This window comes from Silurus meridionalis, chromosome 9 (genome assembly GCF_014805685.1).
Source record: "Silurus meridionalis isolate SWU-2019-XX chromosome 9, ASM1480568v1, whole genome shotgun sequence".
Classification (NCBI taxonomy): Eukaryota; Metazoa; Chordata; class Actinopteri; order Siluriformes; family Siluridae; genus Silurus; species Silurus meridionalis.
In genome coordinates, this window is record NC_060892.1 from 3222991 (window position 1) to 3245882 (window position 22892).

At 38.4% G+C, this 22892-nt stretch overlaps 2 protein-coding genes and 1 long non-coding RNA gene across 4 annotated transcripts; 1 reads left to right on the forward strand and 2 right to left on the reverse strand.

The window, feature by feature from the left end:
* Window positions 1–1833: 1833 nt before the first annotated feature.
* Window positions 1834–6718, reverse strand: pdzk1ip1 (PDZK1 interacting protein 1). The gene is made up of 4 exons (XM_046858256.1): window positions 6554–6718; window positions 4981–5095; window positions 2350–2427; window positions 1834–2270 (listed from the first exon to the last, which is right to left on the reverse strand). Exons 1-4 carry the CDS (start codon window positions 6621–6623, stop codon window positions 2198–2200), a joined length of 336 nt encoding a protein of 111 aa, XP_046714212.1. The 5' UTR covers window positions 6624–6718; the 3' UTR covers window positions 1834–2197.
* LOC124391583 lies at window positions 5096–12121 on the forward strand. Its single transcript, XR_006927006.1, has 3 exons — window positions 5096–5173; window positions 6995–7058; window positions 12092–12121. It is a non-coding gene; the product is annotated as an uncharacterized LOC124391583 (long non-coding RNA).
* Window positions 12122–12791: 670 nt separating this feature from the next.
* tal1 (T-cell acute lymphocytic leukemia 1) lies at window positions 12792–20180 on the reverse strand. 2 transcript variants are annotated; one of them, XM_046858253.1, is made up of 4 exons: window positions 20083–20180; window positions 17300–17904; window positions 16396–16487; window positions 12792–14306 (listed from the first exon to the last, which is right to left on the reverse strand). In XM_046858253.1, exons 2-4 carry the CDS (start codon window positions 17827–17829, stop codon window positions 13867–13869), a joined length of 1062 nt encoding a protein of 353 aa, XP_046714209.1. In that variant the 5' UTR covers window positions 17830–17904; window positions 20083–20180; the 3' UTR covers window positions 12792–13866. The 2 variants fall into 2 exon arrangements, with proteins under 2 accessions (XP_046714209.1, XP_046714211.1); XM_046858255.1 differs by having other exon boundaries at window positions 17300–17845; window positions 20083–20176.
* Between the last annotated feature and the right edge of the window lie 2712 nt (window positions 20181–22892).

Sequence of the window (22892 nt, forward strand, 5' to 3'; positions counted from 1 at the left end):
TAATCGTTCCACCGGAAATGTTTAGTTTGTCGGTCAGTCTTTGTGAAATGATCATGTACTGTCAAATCCCAAAGAAACCATGTTTGAGATGCATTCTATCAGATAATGAGAGATGATCTAATAAACCTGATATCTACATTTACCCCTTTGATTCCATTCTTCATTCGCTTTTATATTATCTGTTCCACAGGAGTGTTGAATATACATTTCTGATTGGTCAGTTTCTCCAACAGAATAGTTTCTATTAAAGCCCATTGGCATCATTTCATTCTTAACAACCAGAAAGTCGTAGATTTCACATGAACGCATTTTGAAATGCTTGTTAGTGGAGTTTTCAGTGTCAGTAAATGTCAAAAGTCGAACTGTAACTTTAGAGATGAGAGGAAACTGTTACTAACTCAACATGCTGGTTCCATCCTCATCCTTCCATCCTCAACCACTACTCAACTCATCCCTCCATCCTCAACCACTACTCAACTCGTCCCTCCATCCTCAACCACTACTCAACTCGTCCCTCCATCCTCAACCACTACTCAACTCGTCCCTCCATCCTCTACCACTACTCAACTCGTCCCTTCATCCTCAACCACTACTCAACTCATCCCTCCATCCTCTACCACTACTCAACTAATCCCTCCATCCTCTACCACTACTCAACTCATCCCTCCATCCTCAACCACTACTCAACTCATCCCTCCATCCTTAACCACTACTCAACTCATCCCTCCATCCTCTACCACTACTCAACTCATCCCTCCATCCTTAACCACTACTCAACTAAACCTCCATCCTCAACCACTACTCAACTTATCTCTCCATCCTCTACCACTACTCAACTTATCCTTCCATCCTCAACCACTACTCAACTTATCCTTCCATCCTCAACCACTACTCAACTTATCCTTCCATCCTCAACCACTACTCAACTCATCCCTCCATCCTCAACCACTACTCAACTCATCCCTCCATCCTCTACCACTACTCAACTAATCCTCCATCCTCAACCACTACTCAACTCATCCTCCATCCTCAACCACTACTCAACTAATCCTCCATCCTCAACCACTACTCAACTCATCCCTCCATCCTCAACCACTACTCAACTCATCCCTCCATCCTCTACCACTACTCAACTCATCCCTCCATCCTCAACCACTACTCAACTCATCCCTCCATCCTCTACCACTACTCAACTAATCCCTCCATCCTCAACCACTACTCAACTCATCCTCCATCCTCAACCACTACTCAACTCATCCCTCCATCCTCAACCACTACTCAACTCATCCCTCCATCCTCTACCACTACTCAACTCATCCCTCCATCCTCAACCACTACTCAACTCATCCCTCCATCCTCTACCACTACTCAACTTATCCTTCCATCCTCAACCACTACTCAACTTATCCCTCCATCTTCAACCACTACTTAAGTCATCCCTCCATCCTTAACCACTACTCAACTTATCCCTCCATCCTCAACCACTACTCAACTCATCCCTCCATCCTTAACCACTACTCAACTCATCCCTCTATCCACTACTACTTCACCTATCCCTCTATCCTTTACCACTACACCATTCTCACAGGTTACAAGGAAGACATTCTTTAAGACTCTTCTATATTCCGTCACCTAGATGGTTAAGGTTAAACTTCAACTTGATGTCCTTAAAGCTGCGTCACTGTCCATCTTCAAAAATTATTCTTCCAGCAGTGCTTAAATACACACTTCTAACCAAATAAAATCCCGTTGCTTTAAAGTTTCTTTTCAAGAGGGATTTTACACTGATTGTATTCTCAGTTTGGGTCCAAATGAAACAATATTAAAATGTATTTATTAATAGAAACTTCAATGCACTTTTAAAAGTTGCTCTGGATAAAGGAGTCTGACGAATGTAATAAATGTAAATATATATATATAGTAGCTATTATTAGTAAATAAATCGGGATTTCAGCAGCTTGTGTCCGATTAGAGAAATAATGAATCAAATTAATTTCGATTCATATAAATTCATTCCTGTGATTTAACTTTATGGATACAATTAGCACATAGTGACATAACTGGTAAAAAAAAATCATTTGAAATAGATCCATATGTGTATATCCATAAACTTGTATACGTGTATAAAAGTGGCCAAAAAAGATTAAGGTCTTAAACATCCTAAACGTGGAATGGAGTTGCAGATCTGTTTCCAGAGTCACATGGCCGTCACGGTTTCTTCTGATTTGTGAAAAGTCACATTCTCATAAGCATCAGAGTGCTCATGGCTCCTGAAAATCAGAACAAGGTAAGTTAGTACTGATTAGCATAGAGGATGGAAGATAAAGATGATAAAGTTTAAAATCTCACCTGACTGAATCGAGATTTGAGTTCGATCCGTTGCTCATGGCATATTCATTGGGTATTACAGTAACCTTTTCCTCCTGGCTAGTATCAAACGACAACAAGCAAAAAGTGTCGACTCAGGAAGTTATTGATTACTCTTTGAGACATTGCTGAAACGACTAGTGTTTAAAACAGGAGCTAGCATCATGCTACAGTGTTATTGTGAAATGATAATCCAGGGCTCGGCATGTGTTACATGATTTTAATGTACGACACCAAAGGCTAAATAAGCTCATGATTAAATATGGAGAACATTATAAGGTGTAAGGCCTCACATCTTGCTGTGGATTATCACGTTATACAGAGTGGCTCAGGAAAAGGGGAAATTTGGGAACTAGGACCCTGAGGGCGTCTGCAATTGTTTGGAACCCGAGCTCATAATGAACCCCTTGCCATTAGTTATAATGGAGCAGTGGACTGGTGCGCAACGAGCGTTCAGTGTAAAGCCTTTTTTTATGAATCCTGATAGTGTGAGTGCTGCACAAAAGGAATCTTGTGTTATTACTAGGAAAAATGTCATAATCCCTTTTGATTATTTCAAAGCAACCGGTTTAGCCTTAAAAATAAAGAGGTTTCCAGGTGGTGTTCCAATGACGCTTGCGCCAGAGAATATCGAGGCTGTTCGAGCTGAAATCTTGAGGAGCTCTCACCACTCCGTTCCACAGCACGCGTCATCGCCGTGTCAAGCCGTGTCTTTGTAATGATGCACCAATGTTGTAATTACATGAGCAGACGGGTCACAATCATGACGTCATAACTGTTAACCTCATCATTATCACCATTTTTATTAAAGGAGTAGTAAAAGAAGACAAGTGAACACAACATGCAGTTTTTAAATGAAGGTTTTTATTTTTGAGGGAAAACAAAATCCAAAACAACATGGCCCTGTGTGAAAAAGTGTTTGCCCCTAAACCTAATAACTGGTTGGTCCACCCTTAGCAGCGACAACTGCAATCAAGCGTTTGCGAGAACTTGCAGTGAGTCTGTTACTGCACTGTGGAGGAATTTTGCTCCACTCATCTGTGCAGAATTGTTGTAATTCAGACACATTGGAGGATTTTCGAGCATGAACTGCATCTCAATAGGATTTAGGTCAGGACTTTGACTAGGCCACTCCAAAGTCTTCATTTTGTTTTTTTGTCAGCTGGTGTGTTTTGGTCACGAACAGATGGCTGGACATTCTCCTTCAGGATTTTTTGGGAAACAGCCGAATTCATGGTTATATTTTTCACAGCAAGTCTTCCAGGTCCTAAAGCAGCAAAACAGCCCCAGACCATCACACTACCACCACCATATTTTACTGTTGGTATGATGTTCTTTTTCTGAAATGCGGTGTTACTTTTACACCAGACATAATGGGACACACACCTTCCAAAAAGTTTAATGTTTGTCTCCTCAGTCCAAGAGTATTTTCCCAAAAGTCTTGGGGATCATCAAAATGTTTTCTGGCAAAACTGAGATGAGCCTTTATGTTCTTTTTGCTCATCAGCGGTGTTGGTCTTGGAACACTTGGACTATTTTTGCCGAGTCTCTTTCTTATGGTGGAGTCATGAACACTGACCTTAACTGAGGCAAGTGAGGCCTGCAGTTCTTTGAATGTTGTTGTGGGGTCTTTTGTGACCTCTTGGATGAGTCGTCACTGTGCTTTTGGGGTAATTTTGGTCACCTGGCCACTCCTGCGAAGATTCTCCACTGTTCCATGTTTTTGCCATTTGTGAATAATTTCTCTCACTGTGGTTCACTGGAGTCCCAAAGCTTTAGAAATGGCTTTATAACCTTTTCCAGACTCATAGAAATTAATTTCTTTCTTATTTGTTTCTGAATTTCTTTGGATCTCAGCATGATGTCTAGGTTTTGATGATCTTTTGATCTACTTCACTTTTTCAGGCAGGTCCTATTTAAGAGATTTCTTGATTGTGAACAGGTGTAGCAGTAATCAGGCCTGGATGTGGCGAGAGAAATAAACTCGGGTGTGATAAACCACTGTTTTAACACTTTCACACAGGACCATGTAGTTTTGGGTTTTGTTTTCCCTCAATAATAAAAACCTTCATTTAAAAACTGCATGTTGTGTTCACTTGTTTTAAGTTTTACTAATATTTAAGTTAGTTTGATGATCTGAAACATTAGTGTGACAAACATGCCAAAAACATGCACTTTTTCACACCACTGTAAAGAGTGGATCACTTTTGTAAATTATTGTATATACGGGTTTAGAATTCTGCTGATCCAAACCAGTTAATCAATAAAGCATTTTAATGTTGTGTTTTCTTCTTGAACGTTTTCTTCTTTATTTTGTCAAATCTGCATATTCTTCATATGACTTAAATGACACTCAGAAATCCTCAGCTCAGTAGGTCATTTTAGGAAATGTACAACTCTCTATAAAACTCTAACTCCGTTACTATGGATACATATGTTTATATTGAAAGCATTAATGGTTAAACTGACTGCAAGCTTCCTGAACTCCCTTCAGTCAATCACAATCCAGGATTCAGATACACCATACCACTGGGTAATTATAAAAAATAGTGTTCAGCATTTCTTTGTGAGCTAAATGATAAACGAAGGCTGAGGTAATGTTCAGGTGATTACCTCGAGTCCTCAAACCAGACTTTGTTGACAAGGAAAGCAACGAAGACCAGGAAGAGAAACACTGAAACAGCGATGATGCCAGTGAGCCAGTTTGGTAGAGCTCGAGCAGCACTCTCTAAAACACAGACCAAACCATATATGTAGAAACCTACACATGATGCTGATAAAACACTTCCCTCAATGTCCAGATATTGTAAGTATGCAACTATTGTAAGTATTTGATGTAATGAAATAGAAATGAATATATTTTTTTAGAACATTTCAGGGATTCTATGGTCAAATCCTCGTAAAAAAGAAATTTCCAAACAACATATAACCACTGATATGCTGGAGATTTCCGTAAGAAGCCACTGGTTCAGCAGATGAGAAAGGAGTCTCTAGTTTCAGTGGGTTTTCTCTTTAACAACACTTAAAGCTGTAAATTTACAACTTCGGATCAAAGGCGTTTGTGGAAACTCAACAGTTAAGATGTTTGACGTCTGATCAGAAGGCTGTGAGTTCTAATCCCAGCACAACGAATATAACCTGCCGTTTCTGAGCTACTGCTCACTTGTTATGAGATGATTGTAAGAATGTAACATAAATGCGTTTCGTTTTTCTCAGGTTACAAATAAATTCTGTTATTAGTAACAGCACAAGAGGAATGAAAAGAGAGGCTTGGTGAAAGAATGACCGTTTATTGCTGCTATAACACAATCGATGACGTTCCATGATCAAACATAAATGATCAAAATGTACAAATGAAATGGTTTTTTTATCTAAATTGTAATTGCTTGCAAATTATTGAGGTATAAGGGGGTTAAGCTATAGCATACCTGGGATATGCTGGTTTAGGAAAATACCCCAGGGGTCCTAACATTACACTGCAATGTCATTGGGTATTTTTTGCATATTGGTTTCCATGGTCAGGTGCCTTGTTTTTACATGCTGATGATATAATAATAATAATAATAATAACAGGAAGGTCATTAAATTACTGCAAAATGCCATAATGTAAATGTAATAATAATAATAAATAATAAAATTTATATTAATATAATAATTCTACAGTATATAAATATCATTTTTTAAATAATTAATATAATATTAATATTATATTAGTTATTTAATATTATTATTATATTATTATAATATTAATTATTTAAAGATTAATAAATAATATTATAATATTAATATAATTTATTTTTGTGTTGTGTATATACTGTATACTGTATTATGTCTCTATTCTTTTATATATTTGCATTTCTTTTGCGTTGCTGCTGTAACAGAGAAATTCTCACTGTGGGATTAATAAAGGTAAATCTTATCTTAAAATATAAAAATGTACATGTCATATGTACATTACAGCACAGTTAAATTCTTTCTTGTTAGTTAAGGGCCGTGCTCAAGGGCCCAATAGTGCCTGCTTGGCATGAACTCCCAACCTTCTGAACCCAGCACTTTAACCACTGAGCTACCACCTCCCCAGTAATAATTATTATATTAAAGAATAATAAAGAATACCCTTAATAATGTTAAAAATGTCAAGATCACAATTCTCGCCCCAACAAGATAACGATTGAAGAAATCTCACCTGCTTGTGCTGTAACAGCTCCCAGCATCAGCAGCAGGCAGTAAAGCGCTCGCACACTCGCTTTTCCCATTTCAGGTCTTTTTATTACAAAATTACTACAACACTTATAGTCTATAATGTGATACACTGCTGAAATGCATTCAGGTTCTATCACGAGTTCCTCAGACTGAGCAGGAGAGTCATATGAAGCTCTCTATCTATTAAACCCACACCTGTGAAGTCAATCATTTACTCACTTCATCAATCAATGCAGCCTGATTTTTTTTTTTTTTAAGTGTATTTTATTCATTTGACATTTTGTTAATTTTTTTTTGTGTTAAAACATTCAGATCAGGATTTTTTTATTATTATATATATATATATATATATATATATATATATATATATATATATATATATATATATATAATGCCACATGCTGTGTGTTCTCTGTTTTGGTAGATGTCCATGGCAGTGTGCACATTGCTGCAGGAAGTCATTCTCCACCAAAGCAGGAAGCTCATAAGTAAGTAAACACATTCCATTGGCCCATGAATGTAGCCGATTATGGGGGACTTTGGCTTTGTTAGGTGTGAGTGTGTGTGTGTGTGTGTGTGTGTGTGTGTGTGTGTGTGTGTGTGTGTGTGTGTGTGTGTGTGTGTGTTTCAGCGAGTAATACATCACCAAAGGATCACCCTAGAAAGCAAATCTTGCAACTTTTCCAAGTTGTCCATTAGCCAATCTTAGAAGAAACCATCTAATATGTTTAGGTGAAATAAAAATCTAGATCGTTTATTAGAAAATAAATATAAATAAATGTGCACATGGAATACCAAAAGTGCTGGGATACAAAAAAAAACAAGATGCGTTAATTATTTTCTAATGTTTGGAGAGAAAAGCATCAGGGTGTGAAAAGCTTGATTAACAAAGCAACAGTGTAGGGCATGGGGGCGGGGCTGAAGGACAGCAGGATCCGCCCCCTCAGCACTCAGGGGACTCATGAGCATCCTACAATCCTGAGGAGATGAGTCTTTCTCCCCAAGGTCGTCTCAGCGCCGGCCAAATTAGCAGCTCTTTATGAGCAGCCAAACTGTCCTGCCTCCTCTTTAGCTTTCACACACAGTGGGCTTCTCCCCTGGGGGGCATGCAGCGGTGATGGCTAAGCAGATAGCCATGAGAGAGCCGTGGGTCGGATCTTTCCATAGCAGAGCTCTGAGAACTGGTGGCCTCCAGGATTCACTGCCGGACACAGGGAGGGGTCTGTTAATTGAATCCCCCCCCCAAATCTACTTATCTGTAATAGGCAATAATGTTTTTTTATCCATCCATGAGGACGTCCTTTGTTGTCAGTGGACTCCTCTGAGATCCATCACTCTCTCCATGCTTCCATGTTTGTGAGACACTCTCTCTCTCACACACACACACACACATTGGGTTCCTGGTGGGAAAAAGAGGAGGAGTATTTGCTGCAGATAATTAAAAAGGGAAACACTGCTGTCAAACGGTGGTCAAAAGAGAGCTCACGTCGAATCCATCACGCCGAGTGTTTCGAGTGGTGAGAAGATGAATAGAGGGGCTTAATAGAATTAGATTGTCCTGGAAGTGTTTGATGATGGGTGTAATCTGTAGTGAGATATAATACGCGGCCATCAATGACAGGTGTTTTTAGTATTCATAACCAGTGATGATTGTCAGAAGATTTTTTTTTTTTTAATGAAGAGCAAATGCATTGTCCCGGTTTACACAAATCAGATCAGATGGTGTTGATCAGTTTTCTGAAAGAGCAGCTCTGATTGTAGAAACGTTCACCGATTTATATTAAAAGACTTGTTTTATAAAAATTAAAAATACTTAAAATGGATGATAGATACAGCAGGTTGTTCTGCCTCGCTGATCAGAACTGCTGATCACAATTAGGTTTGTGTTGAGCTTTGGGTTCACACCATCACGTTTTCTCTCTTTTACGAATTCGGCACGTTGTTCACACACAAATGCAGTTTTAAGGAAATCGTATGCATCAATATACACTATACATATGGACTAAATCTTTTGGGGCACCTGATGTTTTTTGGAAGATCTTGAGATCTACTGAACATTTTTTTGGGATGAATTTTTCATGCACCCCAGGCCCTTTTACCTCACCTTCATCAGTACCTGACTCCACGAACACCCTTGTGGCTGAAGGAATCTCCAGAAATCTCTACATGCACACTCATAAAACGGGTGGAACATCTGCCCTGAAGAGTGGAGGTTATTATGACAGCGAATGGAGAATAAATATGGAATGGGATGTTTAAAAAGCATATAGGAATCTTATGGTTGGGTGTCTACAAACCTTTGGTTGTATATTATAAGTCTAAAAGGAGCACAGAGGAGAAATTTAGATAAACAGAGTATAGATATTTATGTATAGTGTATCATCTCCTCAGATTGTCCTCTGTATCTGATGCTGTGTTAATAAACCACTCGGTCAATATCATTGTGTTTCTACATGACTGACCAATGGGCCAAAGTGAAGCTCATTGAGTCCATGCTGAACGACAAGGAGATCCGAGACCCTGTACCACCTCCTCTCACATTAAACACTTTTGTGCCAGTGGAAAACTCCTTTTTCTTTACCTCTTGAAATACATTATGTTGCTTTCATTTTGCAGACACTTTCATCTAATCCAAGCACACAGATGAGGAGTTTGTGTTTAACAGACATGGATTTGGTCACCCATCATTCCAGTCACTAGAGCAAAGGTTGAAACATGTCCTGCTAAATGTCTTACCTCGGTATTTACGGTATACGTGTTACATATACAGCGCCTGTGAAAAGTGTGGAAACCTTCAGTCTTGTATCAGTTATGTTCGTGTTTTTATGCAACAAACTCTGAGAATTGGACAGTGAATGAGTGGAAGAAAGTTCTGTGGATGGATAAGTTTGACATGTCTGTCTTTAAGAGAAGAACTTGACAGAAAGACAGAGAACAGGAAAGAAGCAGACTCCCTCACCCCCACAGTCAACACATGGAAGTGGAAGCTTAATAGTTTGGGGTTCTTTTGAAGCAGGGAAGGTTTTTTTCTGGAAAGTAAAAGGAATCCTGAATCAACATGGCTACCATTTTATTCTATACTTCAACACCGTCTGAACTGCGGCTCAGTGCAACGGACTTCGCCTACAACAAGACGATGATCCGAAGCGTACGTCTGAGTTCTGTAAGTGTTAATTAGAGAGCAAACAGACGTCTGGAGTGATATTTATAATTGAATGGCCTGCCCAGTCACCACACCTGAATCCTATTAAACTGCTCTGGGATGAAAGCAAGAAAGAAAGAAATCTCCAATTAGTGAAAAACAGCTTCAGCATGTTTTACAAGCGGCACGGCGAAGCGTTTCAGATGAAGCTTTGGAGAAATGAACGTCCGAATGCTGAGTGTGTAAAAAGCTGTTCTTCATTGTAATGGAAGAGTTTTTAATCTGTCTTGACGCTAGATATACATCTATTACAAGTGAAAGTACATTTTATAATCAAGTAACTGTCATTTTATAACTTAACTTGAGCAAATCTTTGGTCCGCCAACAAAAACAGTCCCCAAAGTAGCCACAGCTGGATAGAGCATTGTGTGTTGCCATGACAACACACAGACTGACTGACAGGACATATGTAGACACACACACACACACACACACACACACACACACAAAGTGAATTGTACCAGTAGTACACTTAACACTAAACATTGTCGCTTGTCCAATCAAATTAAGGAACGTGAACAAGTTATTGCACAATACTGATACCGAACAACTCGACCCAGCTCGATTTAGATCAGACTTTTCATTAATGTGCACAAAATTCTTGCCAGATGTAATGATACTGAACGTTTCCATAATGACTGACGGAAGTTATGCGTAATGAAGATCTGGAAAGGAAAGCAGACGGCAGGTAAACGCCACAGAGGAATTTTCTGTAGACAGAGAGAGAAAAAAGCAGTGGGGAGTGGTAGCTCCAGCGGGTAAGGCGCTGGGTTACCGATCGGAAGGTCGGGGGTTCAAGCCCGGTATCGCCAAGCTTCCACTCTTGGGCAAGGCCCTTGAGCAAGGCCCTTAACCCTCTATGCTCCAGGGGCGCCGTATCATGGCCGACCCTGCGCTCTGACCCCAGCTTCTAAGCAAGCTGGGATATGCGAAGAACAAATTTCACTGTGCTGTAATGTATATGTGACAAATAAAGGCTATTCTTCCAAAAAATATACTGATTTTGTAGGATTAGATTTTTTCTTTTATCTTTTATTATTTCATGATTTGTGTTTTTTTTTTTATTTCCCTTTTAAAACGTGTATACAAGAAAATATCTTTTACTTACAATGTATTTATTAAATTTTTAAAAAATCCACATTGTTACAGGTTTAATTTTTACACAATCTTTTTAATATAAATGAAGAAATGCCATTTTAAAGCATTTAATTATTATAATTAGTGGTAGTAGTAATAAATCATATTTCATGTGTATTTATTATTCCTTTACATTCAAGTAAAGCAACACATAATTAATACATTATTGGTTTTATTTGCCATAAAGTAAAAATGTAAAGGTTAAATATAATTTTATATAATTACTACACACCTGTACAACTTCAAAGATTTAGAAAATGCAGCAAGTGTGTGTGTGTGTGTGTGTGTGTGTGTGTGTGTGTGTGTGTGTGTGTGTGTGTGTGTGTGTATTCATGTTCGATCTCAGTAGCTGGGAACTGTCCTTGGATTGCTTTTTCACATTCAGTCTCTGCAGTCTCCGGAGACCGCTCGGCCCACCAATGACTTTTATATTGGCTTTGATGCTTATCAGCAATTTAAATCCATAAAGTCAGGCCACTGCCTCAAATAATAATGACCCGCTCTCAAACCCCAAATCTCCTCCCCTTCCCTTCACTCAGACGCCAACACCCCCGGTCTCTCTGCCAACGAGACACTGATGGGGTCTGCGCTCTGCTTTAGACGTATATCGGTGTATGTTATGCAGGTTATGGTTTGTATGCTTTACTGCATAGTTTTATCACTGAGAGTTGGAGGAATCGTTACCATATAGCCATCACCTCGTCATCATATATTCATTTATATGCGTTTTATATTTTATGGCAATTTTAGATCTCGTTTTTGGGGTCTAAAATTTCAGTACTGTTACAGTCGCATTTTGTTGCTTTGCATTGATGAATTTTTATTGTTTTTTTTTTTTCTTAGTTAAATTACAATCTATACAATATATTACAAATATTTAAAAAAAAAAGTATAGACAAGTATAATATAAGTAACTATAAATACAGATAAATATCATCTGGATGCCTTAAAAACCCATTCGCTTCATTTCAGCAGGTCTGGTTTCATACCAGTGACAGGAAGTTGAGGCAGATGGGTAATCACACAGTCAAGAATGATTGGAACCCTTGGTAATGATGGTTATAGAAAAATAGCTTAGTTGTATATAAAAATGTGGATATATGTACAATATATGGACAAAGTATTGAGACTTTTCCAGCCATATGTGGTACTAAATTGTTACCACAAATTTTTCTGTTCCAGCATGACAATGCCGCCGTGCACAAAGCCAGCTCTGTGAAGATATGCTTTACATGGATCATGACTGACCTGCTATAGAGCACTGACCCTTAACCCTATTAAGCGCTTTTGGGATAAATGTAAACACTGACTGCACCCCAGGCCTCCTCACTTCACCTACACCAGTACTTAACTTTACTAAAACTCTTGTGGCTTTGGGAATCTTCATAAAATCTTGTAGAACATCACAAAGAGTGGAGGTTATTATAAAAAGCAAATGGGGACTAAATGTGTAATGAGATGTTAAAAATGCACATAGGAATCTTGTGGTTCAGGTGTCCACAGACGTTTGTCTATGTAGTGTGTGTGTGTGTATATTTTGTATATGCAATATGAAATTGCATTATTCTTTGTGGTAATAAAATCTGCTTGTGTATCTTTGTTTTAACATTAGTCGAGTCTCACACACATTTAGCATGCTGTCTGATTAACCTGAAACGCCAGAGTGGAAGTGTAAATAACCTCCAGCTCTCATGAACAGACTCCTGGTGTAAGTGGCACTTCATTAAAAACAACTATAAATTTTATCTTTTTTGTGTGTGTCCTTAATTAGATAGTCAAGTGCCTTATGAGTTCTGTGTGTGTGTGTGTGTGTGTGTGTGTGTGTGTGTGTGTGTGTGTGTGTGTGTGTGTGTGTGCGCAAGTGACAAAAATGAGTGTGAGATTTCACTCCTGTTTGTTCAGTTTTATTTCATGTTCTATAAAATTCTGTAAGATATAACATTGCATGTTTATATATAGATTTCATCTTCACCTTACAACAAAGGTCTGTCTACTAAATATCACATTTAAAATAACAGCTTTGTTGTTGTTTTTTTTTCTTTTTTTTAATAATACACAAAAAAAAAGAATTAAAGGTACCAAGACTGGTTACTCAATAGTCTGCTGAAAAAGCAGATCAATTGGATAAAATTTAAATACAGTGATAACACACTTACTGGATTCTTTAGGAATGATTTCGGAAAAGGAGATGAACAACGTAAGAAAAGGGGGAAAAAAAATATTTGATTTTCATTGTACCATATTCACAATGAAGATGAACAGTACGGATGCGTGGGGTTCGGCTTTAGATACACATGTACGACATTATTGAGTTTATTTATGTACACTTGGAGCGTCACGCTTGTACCTCGGACCATCACGACCTTCTTACTTACATGTGTTTAAGTGTGTGTGTGTGTGTGTGTGTGTGTTTGTAGGTTTATATCCAATGTGTTCGTATTTAAACGCCATTTACAAAATGGCAGCTTTTATTTCTTCATTATTGTAGCTGCTACTGTGGGTACAGTAATTACCATGAATATAACATAGACATGTTCTATACAAAAAAAGTGTCTTATCAACCTCCAACACCAGGAAGAGTTCTGTCTGATATTTTCCACACTGAAGGATGGTTAAGAAAAATTCCTGCGATATTCAATGGGATTTTTTTTCTTCAATAGTGATGTGTACCTGACCAGATGATGGAGCTGAATTCTAGGAAGGGTACCGTTCTGAAAATCTCACTTGTGTCTCAAAACCATGCTCTCTTATCTCAAAATCTACCATTACGATTCCCCCGTACCAGCATTTACCCATAGGGGGCAGTGTCCAAATGGAAATTAGCACAAGACATAATTAAAAGAGTGGGGGTGGGGGTGGTTATGACTGCACATAACGTGAATCATCTCAGGTCCATCAGCTTCCATTAAGCTGTGCTCCACACAGTTTCGCTCGAGTCCATTTCCATTCGCGTTCAGTCATCGCTGGTTACTGGTGTCTACGGTAATGGTCGAGTGGTGGAGTCCTCCTCGCCCAGATGCTCTAGACTCCACCGACGAGTCCTGCTCCTCGGCGAAGCTGTCCGGGCTTCCTTCTCCGTCCAGCAGACTCCCGCAGCTGGAGTTTGGACTCAGCATGTCCTGCAGGAGGTCTTCCCTTACCAGACCCCCGTCTCGTCCGTCCCGCACCCGAGTCGCAGCTTCGCCGCCCATCACGTCGTCCTGGTCGTTCAGCAGCTTGGCCAGGAAGTTGATGTACTTCATAGCCAGGCGCAGGATCTCGTTCTTGCTCAGCTTCTTGTCAGGAGGATGAGTAGGGATGAGTTTTCGCAGCTCGGCGAAGGCACCGTTCACGTTCTGCTGCCTCCAACGCTCACGGCTGTTTGTGAAGATGCGCCGCACAATCTTCGGCTGTGAACCTGAAAAAAATCGAAGGAATAGCATCAGCAGGGTGAACACTGGTGATATCCGATCGTACTGATAATGCCTCAAAAATCTCAACTGACTCCAACTCAATCCCTACACTCCTTCTTCAATTAAATGTTATTTTAGCAAGTCAGAATCTCAGCGTGCAATCTCGGAACGGCTGACCGGCTTTAGCAGGACTTGTGGTGGTTGTGAATCCACCTCTGGTGCCGAGTCCCTTCTCTCCTCGGCTCAGTGATAGATAAGCTCTTTATCTCAACCTATTTAGCGAAGAATTAATTAACCTTTCTATTATCTATGCCATTTTACATTCAATTATTCGAGCTCATTCCTCATCCCAGACAGCTCTTTTGGAACAGAACCAGCTCCGTCTCGCATTGCAGTTAATAAACTGATGACTGAGCGCACGGTAAGCTACTCAGCTCGGATACATATTATTAATCAAGCCGAATAATAGACTGTTTTATTCGAACGCCACTAAAAATTAGGGTAGCTAGGCATTCGGAATCACGTTTCACGCTTGAGTGAGTGTTGCATTAAGTTTTATTTTCAAGCAAACATTTCTGCACTCTCTCCTGCACGCTTCTCTCAGCTGGCACTCAAGCACTTTGTCTAACATTTGCATTTTTTAAAGATGGCAGCTCAGAAGCTTTAACCATCAGCACCCAGCAAAGAATCTCTACTATGGACTCAGAGTCAGATTTCATCTTTGAGTATGTATTGAAGTCAGAATCCCCAGGTTTACTGACATCACCGCTGATTCATGAATTTTTTTATTTAATGGAATGATTTATTTCCAGGATATAATTAATAAAATGCAGGTATAGAGATCAGAGCCACCTTTTATATATTTAACTGCTTTTTCTCCTCAGGATTATTTCACATGAAGCATCCCTCAGCTAACATTACTCAACTGTAAATTTGATCACATGATCATGATAAAAATTAGTTCGACTTAATACGGTTGAGTCTAATCTAATTATCATTACGCAGAGTACATGTGCAGAGCCAATGGATTGATGCTAGTATTTAACCAAAGGTCCAAATAGCAATAAATGTGTGTGTGAGTGCACATAATAGTATATTATATTCTATATAAAGTGCATGTTTGGGGTTGCAAAAATAATGTGCCCAAAACCTAGAGGTGCATTGTGCAGAGAAACGGTGTAAAAATGTCCAGTGAGCATCAGGTGACTCCAGAGATCACGTACTAATCTCGCAATCCTGGTCTGCATTAACACTTGAAATAATAAATTCTATTTCTATAAAGGCAAAATTCAGAGATTAATTTTTTCATTCGATCAACCTTAAATTCACGTTTTCCAAGAAATGTAAGTGTTGCTCATTAATATGGACTGAGTCACAGGTTTAATAAAAAAGATGTCTAAAATGCACTAATTTTAGGTTAGGACACTGTGTAATGTGTAATAATTATAATGTGTTATAATGTGTTATAATGCTTCATGCTTTATTCTTTGAGCTTTGTTTGTGCATAAATAGTGTCCGATTTTATTATGAAAGGTCTGGGATTATCCACGAGCTCCAGTATAACTTGACCGTTTTATTACTGAATGATATAAATGATTATGAAAAAAAAAGGATGCATGCAGGATGAATGAGAAATGATTGAAAAATATGAATTGGCAAAAAACATTATGATATTAATGCATATCAGTCTGTCATTGTCTATATCATCATGAAACAAAAATATAGTGCCATTGCATTGTATAATATTAAAAGCAATAGCAATGCATTAGGAGATATAAATATCCTAATGAAGAATATTATTAGTGCATTAGGGGAGGGGGGGGCTACATTACATACACTACGAGTTTTTGGGTAAATGGTTTCGATTTGAAATGACATGGTTGATATATATATTATACATATATTATTTTTTGTCAAATTTTCATTTCGATATAAAAGAAACTGGTTATAGGAATTGGGGCACATGAACTGCTGAGGATTTTATAGTCTTTAGTTTGATGCCAGGAGAAAAAAATAGATGAAGGACCAAAGAGCAAAATAAAAAAGGTCATAGCCGAAGAGTGGTTTATTTAGAAAGATCTCAAATATTCCTACCATCGCTGATCTCGATCTCGTAGGGCGCAGCTCTGCGCTTCATGCGGTTGCTGGGGTACATGCCGTACTGCTCCGCATCCCCAGCGAAGCCACTGCACCGGAAATGAGGTGAACCACCATTAGCACAGAATTAATGGTGCAATAGTGCTCCATTATACAGCAATAGACAGTAAAGTCATGTACCGTCAAATACCGTCAAATGACGCTAATGTAAAAATAATAATAATAATAATAATAATAAGATATCGGAAAAAAAACATCTGTGACGCATAATAGATTAATGACATTCTGTATTAACGCTGCTTTCGGCTATTTATTTAATCTGTTATTTAGATTTATATTGAAATCACTACACATGGAACTACGGGAATACCAAAAGCTATTCTTTTAAACCTTTTTTTCCCAAAAAATAAAATGCTTTGTAATATAATTCTTTAACATTATTCAAAAATGATCATATTATTATATAAAATAGGGAAATAAATCGAATCGTCGTAAAAATACACAAATATCCCAATATTATGCGTTTATATCGTGCTATTGAATTGCACACCTGCACGAGCAACAATTATTGACGGGTTTGTTGGATAATTCAAAGTCAAAAATGAAGCATCCCTGAAGTTGATTTTCAAATGCGCACGTGTGACAAAAAAATGTACACGTGAAAAAAACAATTAGTACAAATCAAACACGCCATTATATAACGTGCACGTGCCTTTAGAATGCAATTAGCATTATTAATTAGTAGCTTTAAATGTGAACTCTGTCTACAAGCACCTGCACAGGTAAAATGTGAGGTGTTTAGATTAAATGTTGTATCCATAAAAATAATAATAATTAATGAATAATAAACTCGTAATAAATGTGGATGGAGAAGCCCCCCGGTACCGGTACCGGTACTGACCTGTTGAGAGTGGCGAGCGGTTGCGCCACGTTGCTGTAGAGCATGGCGCGGGCGGGCAGAGCGGGGAAGGCGGCCGGGCTCAGTTGCACCATTCGCTTGGCTTCGTTCGGCGGCTCCCTCGGGGGCAGCGGTAGAGGAACGGGTGGTCTGCGCAGTTCGGTGGTCTGCACCGTATGTCTGAAGTCCGCCTCGAGCTCTGCGCCTTTTATACCGCCTCTCGTGGCCAGCTCGATCACTGCCACTTCCGGTTTGAGCTCGCCTCCTCCGAGCGCCGTTTCCTTGGCAACGCCGTTCAGGTGGAGGAGCAGGAGGTGGGGGGCTTCCCTCCGAGCGCTCTCGGCGCACCCGGGCGTCGTCGTGATGGTGGTCGTCGTGATGGTGGAGATGGCGGTGGTGCACGTCGTGTCTTCCTGTTTCCCGTGCGCCTCGACCTCCTCCCCAGCGCCGTCACCCCTCGGCGAGACGTTCTCCCCTTTATGCTCGTCCTCGACGCCCGGGCTGGCGCGCTCCCGCTTCAGCTTCTCCATCATCCTGTCTCCTGTCTCGCTGTGTGGGGATGCTGACTGTTAATCCAAAAACAGACTCCCAATGTCTCCTACAGTCACCTTATATAACAAAAACAGAGTGTTTTCGAATGGGAAAAAAAACCCCAGCGTATTCACAACCTGTGTGTGTGTGTGTGTGTGTGTGTGTGTGTGTGTGTGTGTGTGTGTGTGTGTGTGTGTGTGTGTGTACCTGTGCGTCGTGTGCGCGCGCCTACGCTGCAAAAGCTGACAGCTGAGCAGTACAGTATCCGACAGAGCATGAGGATGAGGATGAGGATGAGCGTGTGTTACACAGCACAGCTCATGCACATCATATCATCACTGTATACTAATCAGGATTTTACTCTAAATATAGGCTGCATGGAGTGGACTGAAAAGAAGAGATGGTCCACCAGCATGGGTGCTTTGCTCACCCCTTAGAGATACCTGCTCCTCACCCCCTAAAGATACCTGCTCCTCACCCTCTAGAGATACCTGCTCCTCACCCCCTAGAGATACCTGCACCAATCATATTAGACCAAGAAATACATATATAGAGCCTTTATATTGGTTTTGTGTACATATTTATATATTTATCATTTGCACAATGATGTAAATAAAGTTGCACTATCTATCTATCTATCTATCTATCTATCTATCTATCTATCTATCTATCTATCTATCTATCTATCTATGTTTTGTACACATGAGTACAAAATAATTCTCATCTTATTTGTAATATATTTGAGTAAATAAAATGCACATTGGAAATCTGAATCTATGACGTCACTATAGTTCTATTGCTCCGAATTGTAAAAACGACCAAGTGTCTTCTTTTTTCTTTTTTTGCTTGACCTTGTTCCATCATATCAATATTCTGGTCATGGTGTCTGTAGATAAGGGACCCATACCAGTGTCTCAGTCGACAGGGAGCTTATCTCTCCAAAACAGTGTTTCTTGGGTACAACAGAATATAATTTTCATCCTCCCTGGTATGTGGTACAGTGCATTTATAATCATACTGTACCATAATCTAGAGTTTTTCTTTGACTATCCTTTGCTTATTGTGGATATTTAGAGGTATATATTTATATCATAAGGCTTATTAATTCGTATTATTAATTTAGGAGCATCGCATTGTTTCATTTTTGCTGCACAAATTGTCCATTTCAATTAGATTTACATCCGACATTTACATTTTCTCTTCTACAGAATTAAATATGATTTATTTTCAATTTGAAAATGGCCACCGAAAATAGATTCAGAAAATATTTCAGTGGTCTAATATACTAATTCATTCATTCAGGTTTGACAAGTTGCTTTTTTGATTAATTATTATTAGTATTAATATATTTATATTAGTAAATATATTATAGCATAATAGTAATAATATTAGTATTAATATTTTTGACAGAAGAAAAAAGACGTCTTATATATTTAGATATGTTTATTTTTTTAGGCCCACAATCCAAAACAAATTAACTTTGCGACATAATAATAATAATAATAATAATAATAATAATAATATGGAATGCATTTCTATAAAAAAAGAATATCTGCATCTCAGGTTAAAAATTCACTGCTCTACTAAATAACCTCGAACACATTAAGTGTTAAAATCAAACATATTTTGTAGTAAAAAACAATATTTTGGGGAGTCGTTTACGTTTTTCGATCGAACGTGCGCATTTTTACGGCATTTTCCCATCGTGCCGTCTCCAAACACATATAAACAAATATATAAATAAACAAATAGATATTCAAAAGCGACACCAGCTTGATGAATCCTACAATAAAACCTCAAATATTCTTTTAAATATTAAAAAAGAAGGTCAGTTAAAACCGGGATAATCTTAATAATTATTATTATTCGGGTGATTTTTCTCTGTTTTTGCATGAATGCTTTGTTCACTCGGTTCATTATTTCGATTGGAAAAAAAGTGACATTTTTGAAACATTCCAGGATCGAATGTGGCATCGAATCAGCTACTTTTTACTCTTCATATCGTCCAAATTAATTACATTCCGATAATTAACCGCTAAACCGGTAAAGCTCTGGGCCTGTGCGGGTTCTCCAGCGCAAATTAAGGAGGAAAAAAAAACTCAATATCGAATTCGAATCAAATGAAATGTATGAAGTGGGACGGAATCATCAACAATTCTATTCTATTCGATTATAAAGGTTATGAATATGTACCTGTATATATAATGTATATGTATATATATATATATATGAGTGTGTGTATATATTGGTCTTACCGTGCTCGGGCTGTGGTCAGTGTGAGTGTGTGTGAGGAGCCATTTTGTGCTCGTCCATGTCTGAGGGCTTTTTTTTTTCCATGCACTGTGTGGAAGTGGGAGTGAAGCTCTCTATAATCACCCTTCACACACCGCACAACAACACAGGGGCAAATGTGGCTGTGGCAGATAAGAACCCTAAAGCCATTACTTATCAAACCATTTCTTATTATTCTGTTTTTTTTTTATATTATAATCACTGAATGTAAACCCGAAAGGGGGTGGGGGGGGGGTATATATTTATATATACTTTATATTGTTAATGGATATGCATAGAAACATAGGTAACTATGAAGAAATGATTTGAAACACGTACAGTATGGGCAGGTGTGTAACAACCCAAAGAAGCGCAAAATGATCAAAACAAGAGCATGTGTTTGAGGGGAAGTGTAACATCAGGGCGGGAAGAAAAGTCGGAAAATGTGTTGTAATGTTTTACAATGTTATACAATGATGTAACAAACACCTAATAACACTACTCTTTTATATATATATATATATATATATATATATATATATATAGAGAGAGAGAGAGAGAGAGAGAGAGAGAGAGAGAGAGAGAGAGAGAGTGAGAGAGATACGTATACACACACACACACACACACACACACACACACACACACACACACACATATATATATATATATATATATATATATATATATATATATGTATATATACTGTATATATATTTTATCTCTCTCTCTCTCTATATATATATATATATATAGAGAGAGAGAGAGAGAGAGAGAGAGAGATGTATATATACTGTATATATATTTTCTCTCTCTCTCTCTCTCTCTCTCTCTCTCTCTCTCTCTCTATATATATATATATATATATATATATATATATATATATATATATATATATATATATATATATATATATATATATATATATAAAGAGAAAGAGACAGCGCAATCCAACTTAAAACCAAAATAATGTTTTGTTTTGTTTTTTTTATATAAAATAGTAAAATACTAAGAGTTTTCTTTCCCATTCCCGTGTGTTTTTGTTTAAACTATGATGGAAACATCTCTGCTACTCTTTGGAGTTTCCTGTCCGTCTGGTTTTTGGTGCATGAACATGAAGACATCATGATGATCTTGACCTTAACAATCAAACAGAATAAAATCATTAGTGTCTGTTGGACCAAATGTGGTATTTAAAGATTATACAGCAAAAAAATCAGATTTTCAGATCAATAAGACAAACCGAATTGATGACCCTATAGGATTAACAGCACATTACACACGTGAGCAGAAACAATAATGTTAGAATCATTATCATCATCAGGTTTTTTTAGGTCTGATGTTAGAAGAGAAGTTTTCTAGCAGCATTATTAACACATCCTGATGAATGAAATGAGCATAAAACAGGCTTAAATAAGAGGTGAAATCAGTTCTCGGTTCTATCTGAGAGCCTCTGATCTCTTGTCTTTTGTTAGTTCATTGCTGCGGATCTGAGTGATTTGGGAAGGATGCCCAGGGGAGATGAGCTGATGTGGTGTGAATCCCGGAGCTGCAGCTTGCAGGCCGCGATAAGACCATATCAGAGCTACCGAGACCCCGAGCTCATCACACTGAGGATGAGAGAGAGAGAGAGAGAGAGAGAGAGAGACACCGAGCAGACCAACGTTTAACATCTCAGAATGAGCTGAACATGAAGGTATACACCCACTACAGTGATGCACACCAACACAGCGATCTACTGTACATCATTATCATATATCACACCACACTGTACTGTAGATCTCCTCCACACCACAATCATCAAACATCTACACAACAAATTTGCACTGGATCATGTTTGATTTTTATAGCACCCTCTGACCTTCTAGGCAGCCATAATATCAAACCCACTGAAGATGAACATTTGGTCGAAACATTTGGGTTTCATGCAGAGTTTCTTTGGTCGCACCGTGACAAGGGGTCTGGTTGGAACCCCTGTCTCACAGTACGACGTATTGAACCACCAATTTGGTGCCACACAGATGAGGATGGGTTTGCTTTTGAGTCTGGTTGCTATCAAGGTTTCTTCCTCAAGCCATCTCAGTCCATTATTAAACACGCCATACTAATAAAAAACCGGATTTTATCGAATCGAATCGAATGCTCCATGACGGTCATCTTTTTGGTGTGGAACAGCCATTAAGAAAATTGTGTAATTACTGGGAATTGCACGTGAGGATTTTAAGTCTTTTGGAGCAGAGGTCAACAACCTTTTTTTTTGCATCACGGTCCAGTTTCACGCAAGACCGTGAAAAGAGTGATTTCACGCGCGTGTACGCAATATTGTCACGCTCGTTAACGTGCATAATTATAATTCAATTGAATTCTATTTCAATTATACTAATGATTTTAATTAGGACAATGTTTAAGATACTTAGAAAAAAAATGCCACTGAATAATTACTAACCCACTAACCCTTTTTTTCTGTGAGAACCGGTACCAAATGATCCATGCTCCGGTTCCGGTCCGCTGCCCGGTAATGGAGGAGCCCTGGTTTAGAGAATGTCGGGGCTTAAACCAAAACCTTTTAGTCACTTTTCACACGCGAGTATGATCATAAAAATGTTGTAAAAATTACACACTGTTAAAACAATACGTCAAATAATTATTACAATGCTGAATGATTTCAATTATTAATTATCTGTAGTTTATTATAAAATAAAATAAAAATCCCTTTCCAATAATTAATTTTAATGTAATAGATGAGAATATTTCCTTTAGGTGGTCTTCTATTGGTCTGCCTTTTTTTTTTTTTTT

What these genes read in the sequence shown, in the direction of transcription:
- pdzk1ip1 (XM_046858256.1), bottom strand. Translation starts at nt 6,623, where the DNA reads ATGGGAAAAGCGAGTGTGCGAGCGCTTTACTGCCTGCTGCTGATGCTG. An exon ending in AGCTGTTACAGCACAAGCAG is followed by an intron (nt 5,096 to 6,553) that starts GTGAGATTTCTT and finishes TCTGTGTTTTAG; the next exon opens with AGAGTGCTGCTCGAGCTCTA. An exon ending in GTCTGGTTTGAGGACTCGAG is followed by an intron (nt 2,428 to 4,980) that starts GTAATCACCTGA and finishes GTTTGATACTAG; the next exon opens with CCAGGAGGAAAAGGTTACTG.
- tal1 (XM_046858253.1), bottom strand. Translation starts at nt 17,829, where the DNA reads ATGATGGAGAAGCTGAAGCGGGAGCGCGCCAGCCCGGGCGTCGAGGAC. An exon ending in CCGCTCGCCACTCTCAACAG is followed by an intron (nt 16,488 to 17,299) that starts GTCAGTACCGGT and finishes TTTCCGGTGCAG; the next exon opens with TGGCTTCGCTGGGGATGCGG. An exon ending in CGAGATCGAGATCAGCGATG is followed by an intron (nt 14,307 to 16,395) that starts GTAGGAATATTT and finishes GATTTTTTTCAG; the next exon opens with GTTCACAGCCGAAGATTGTG.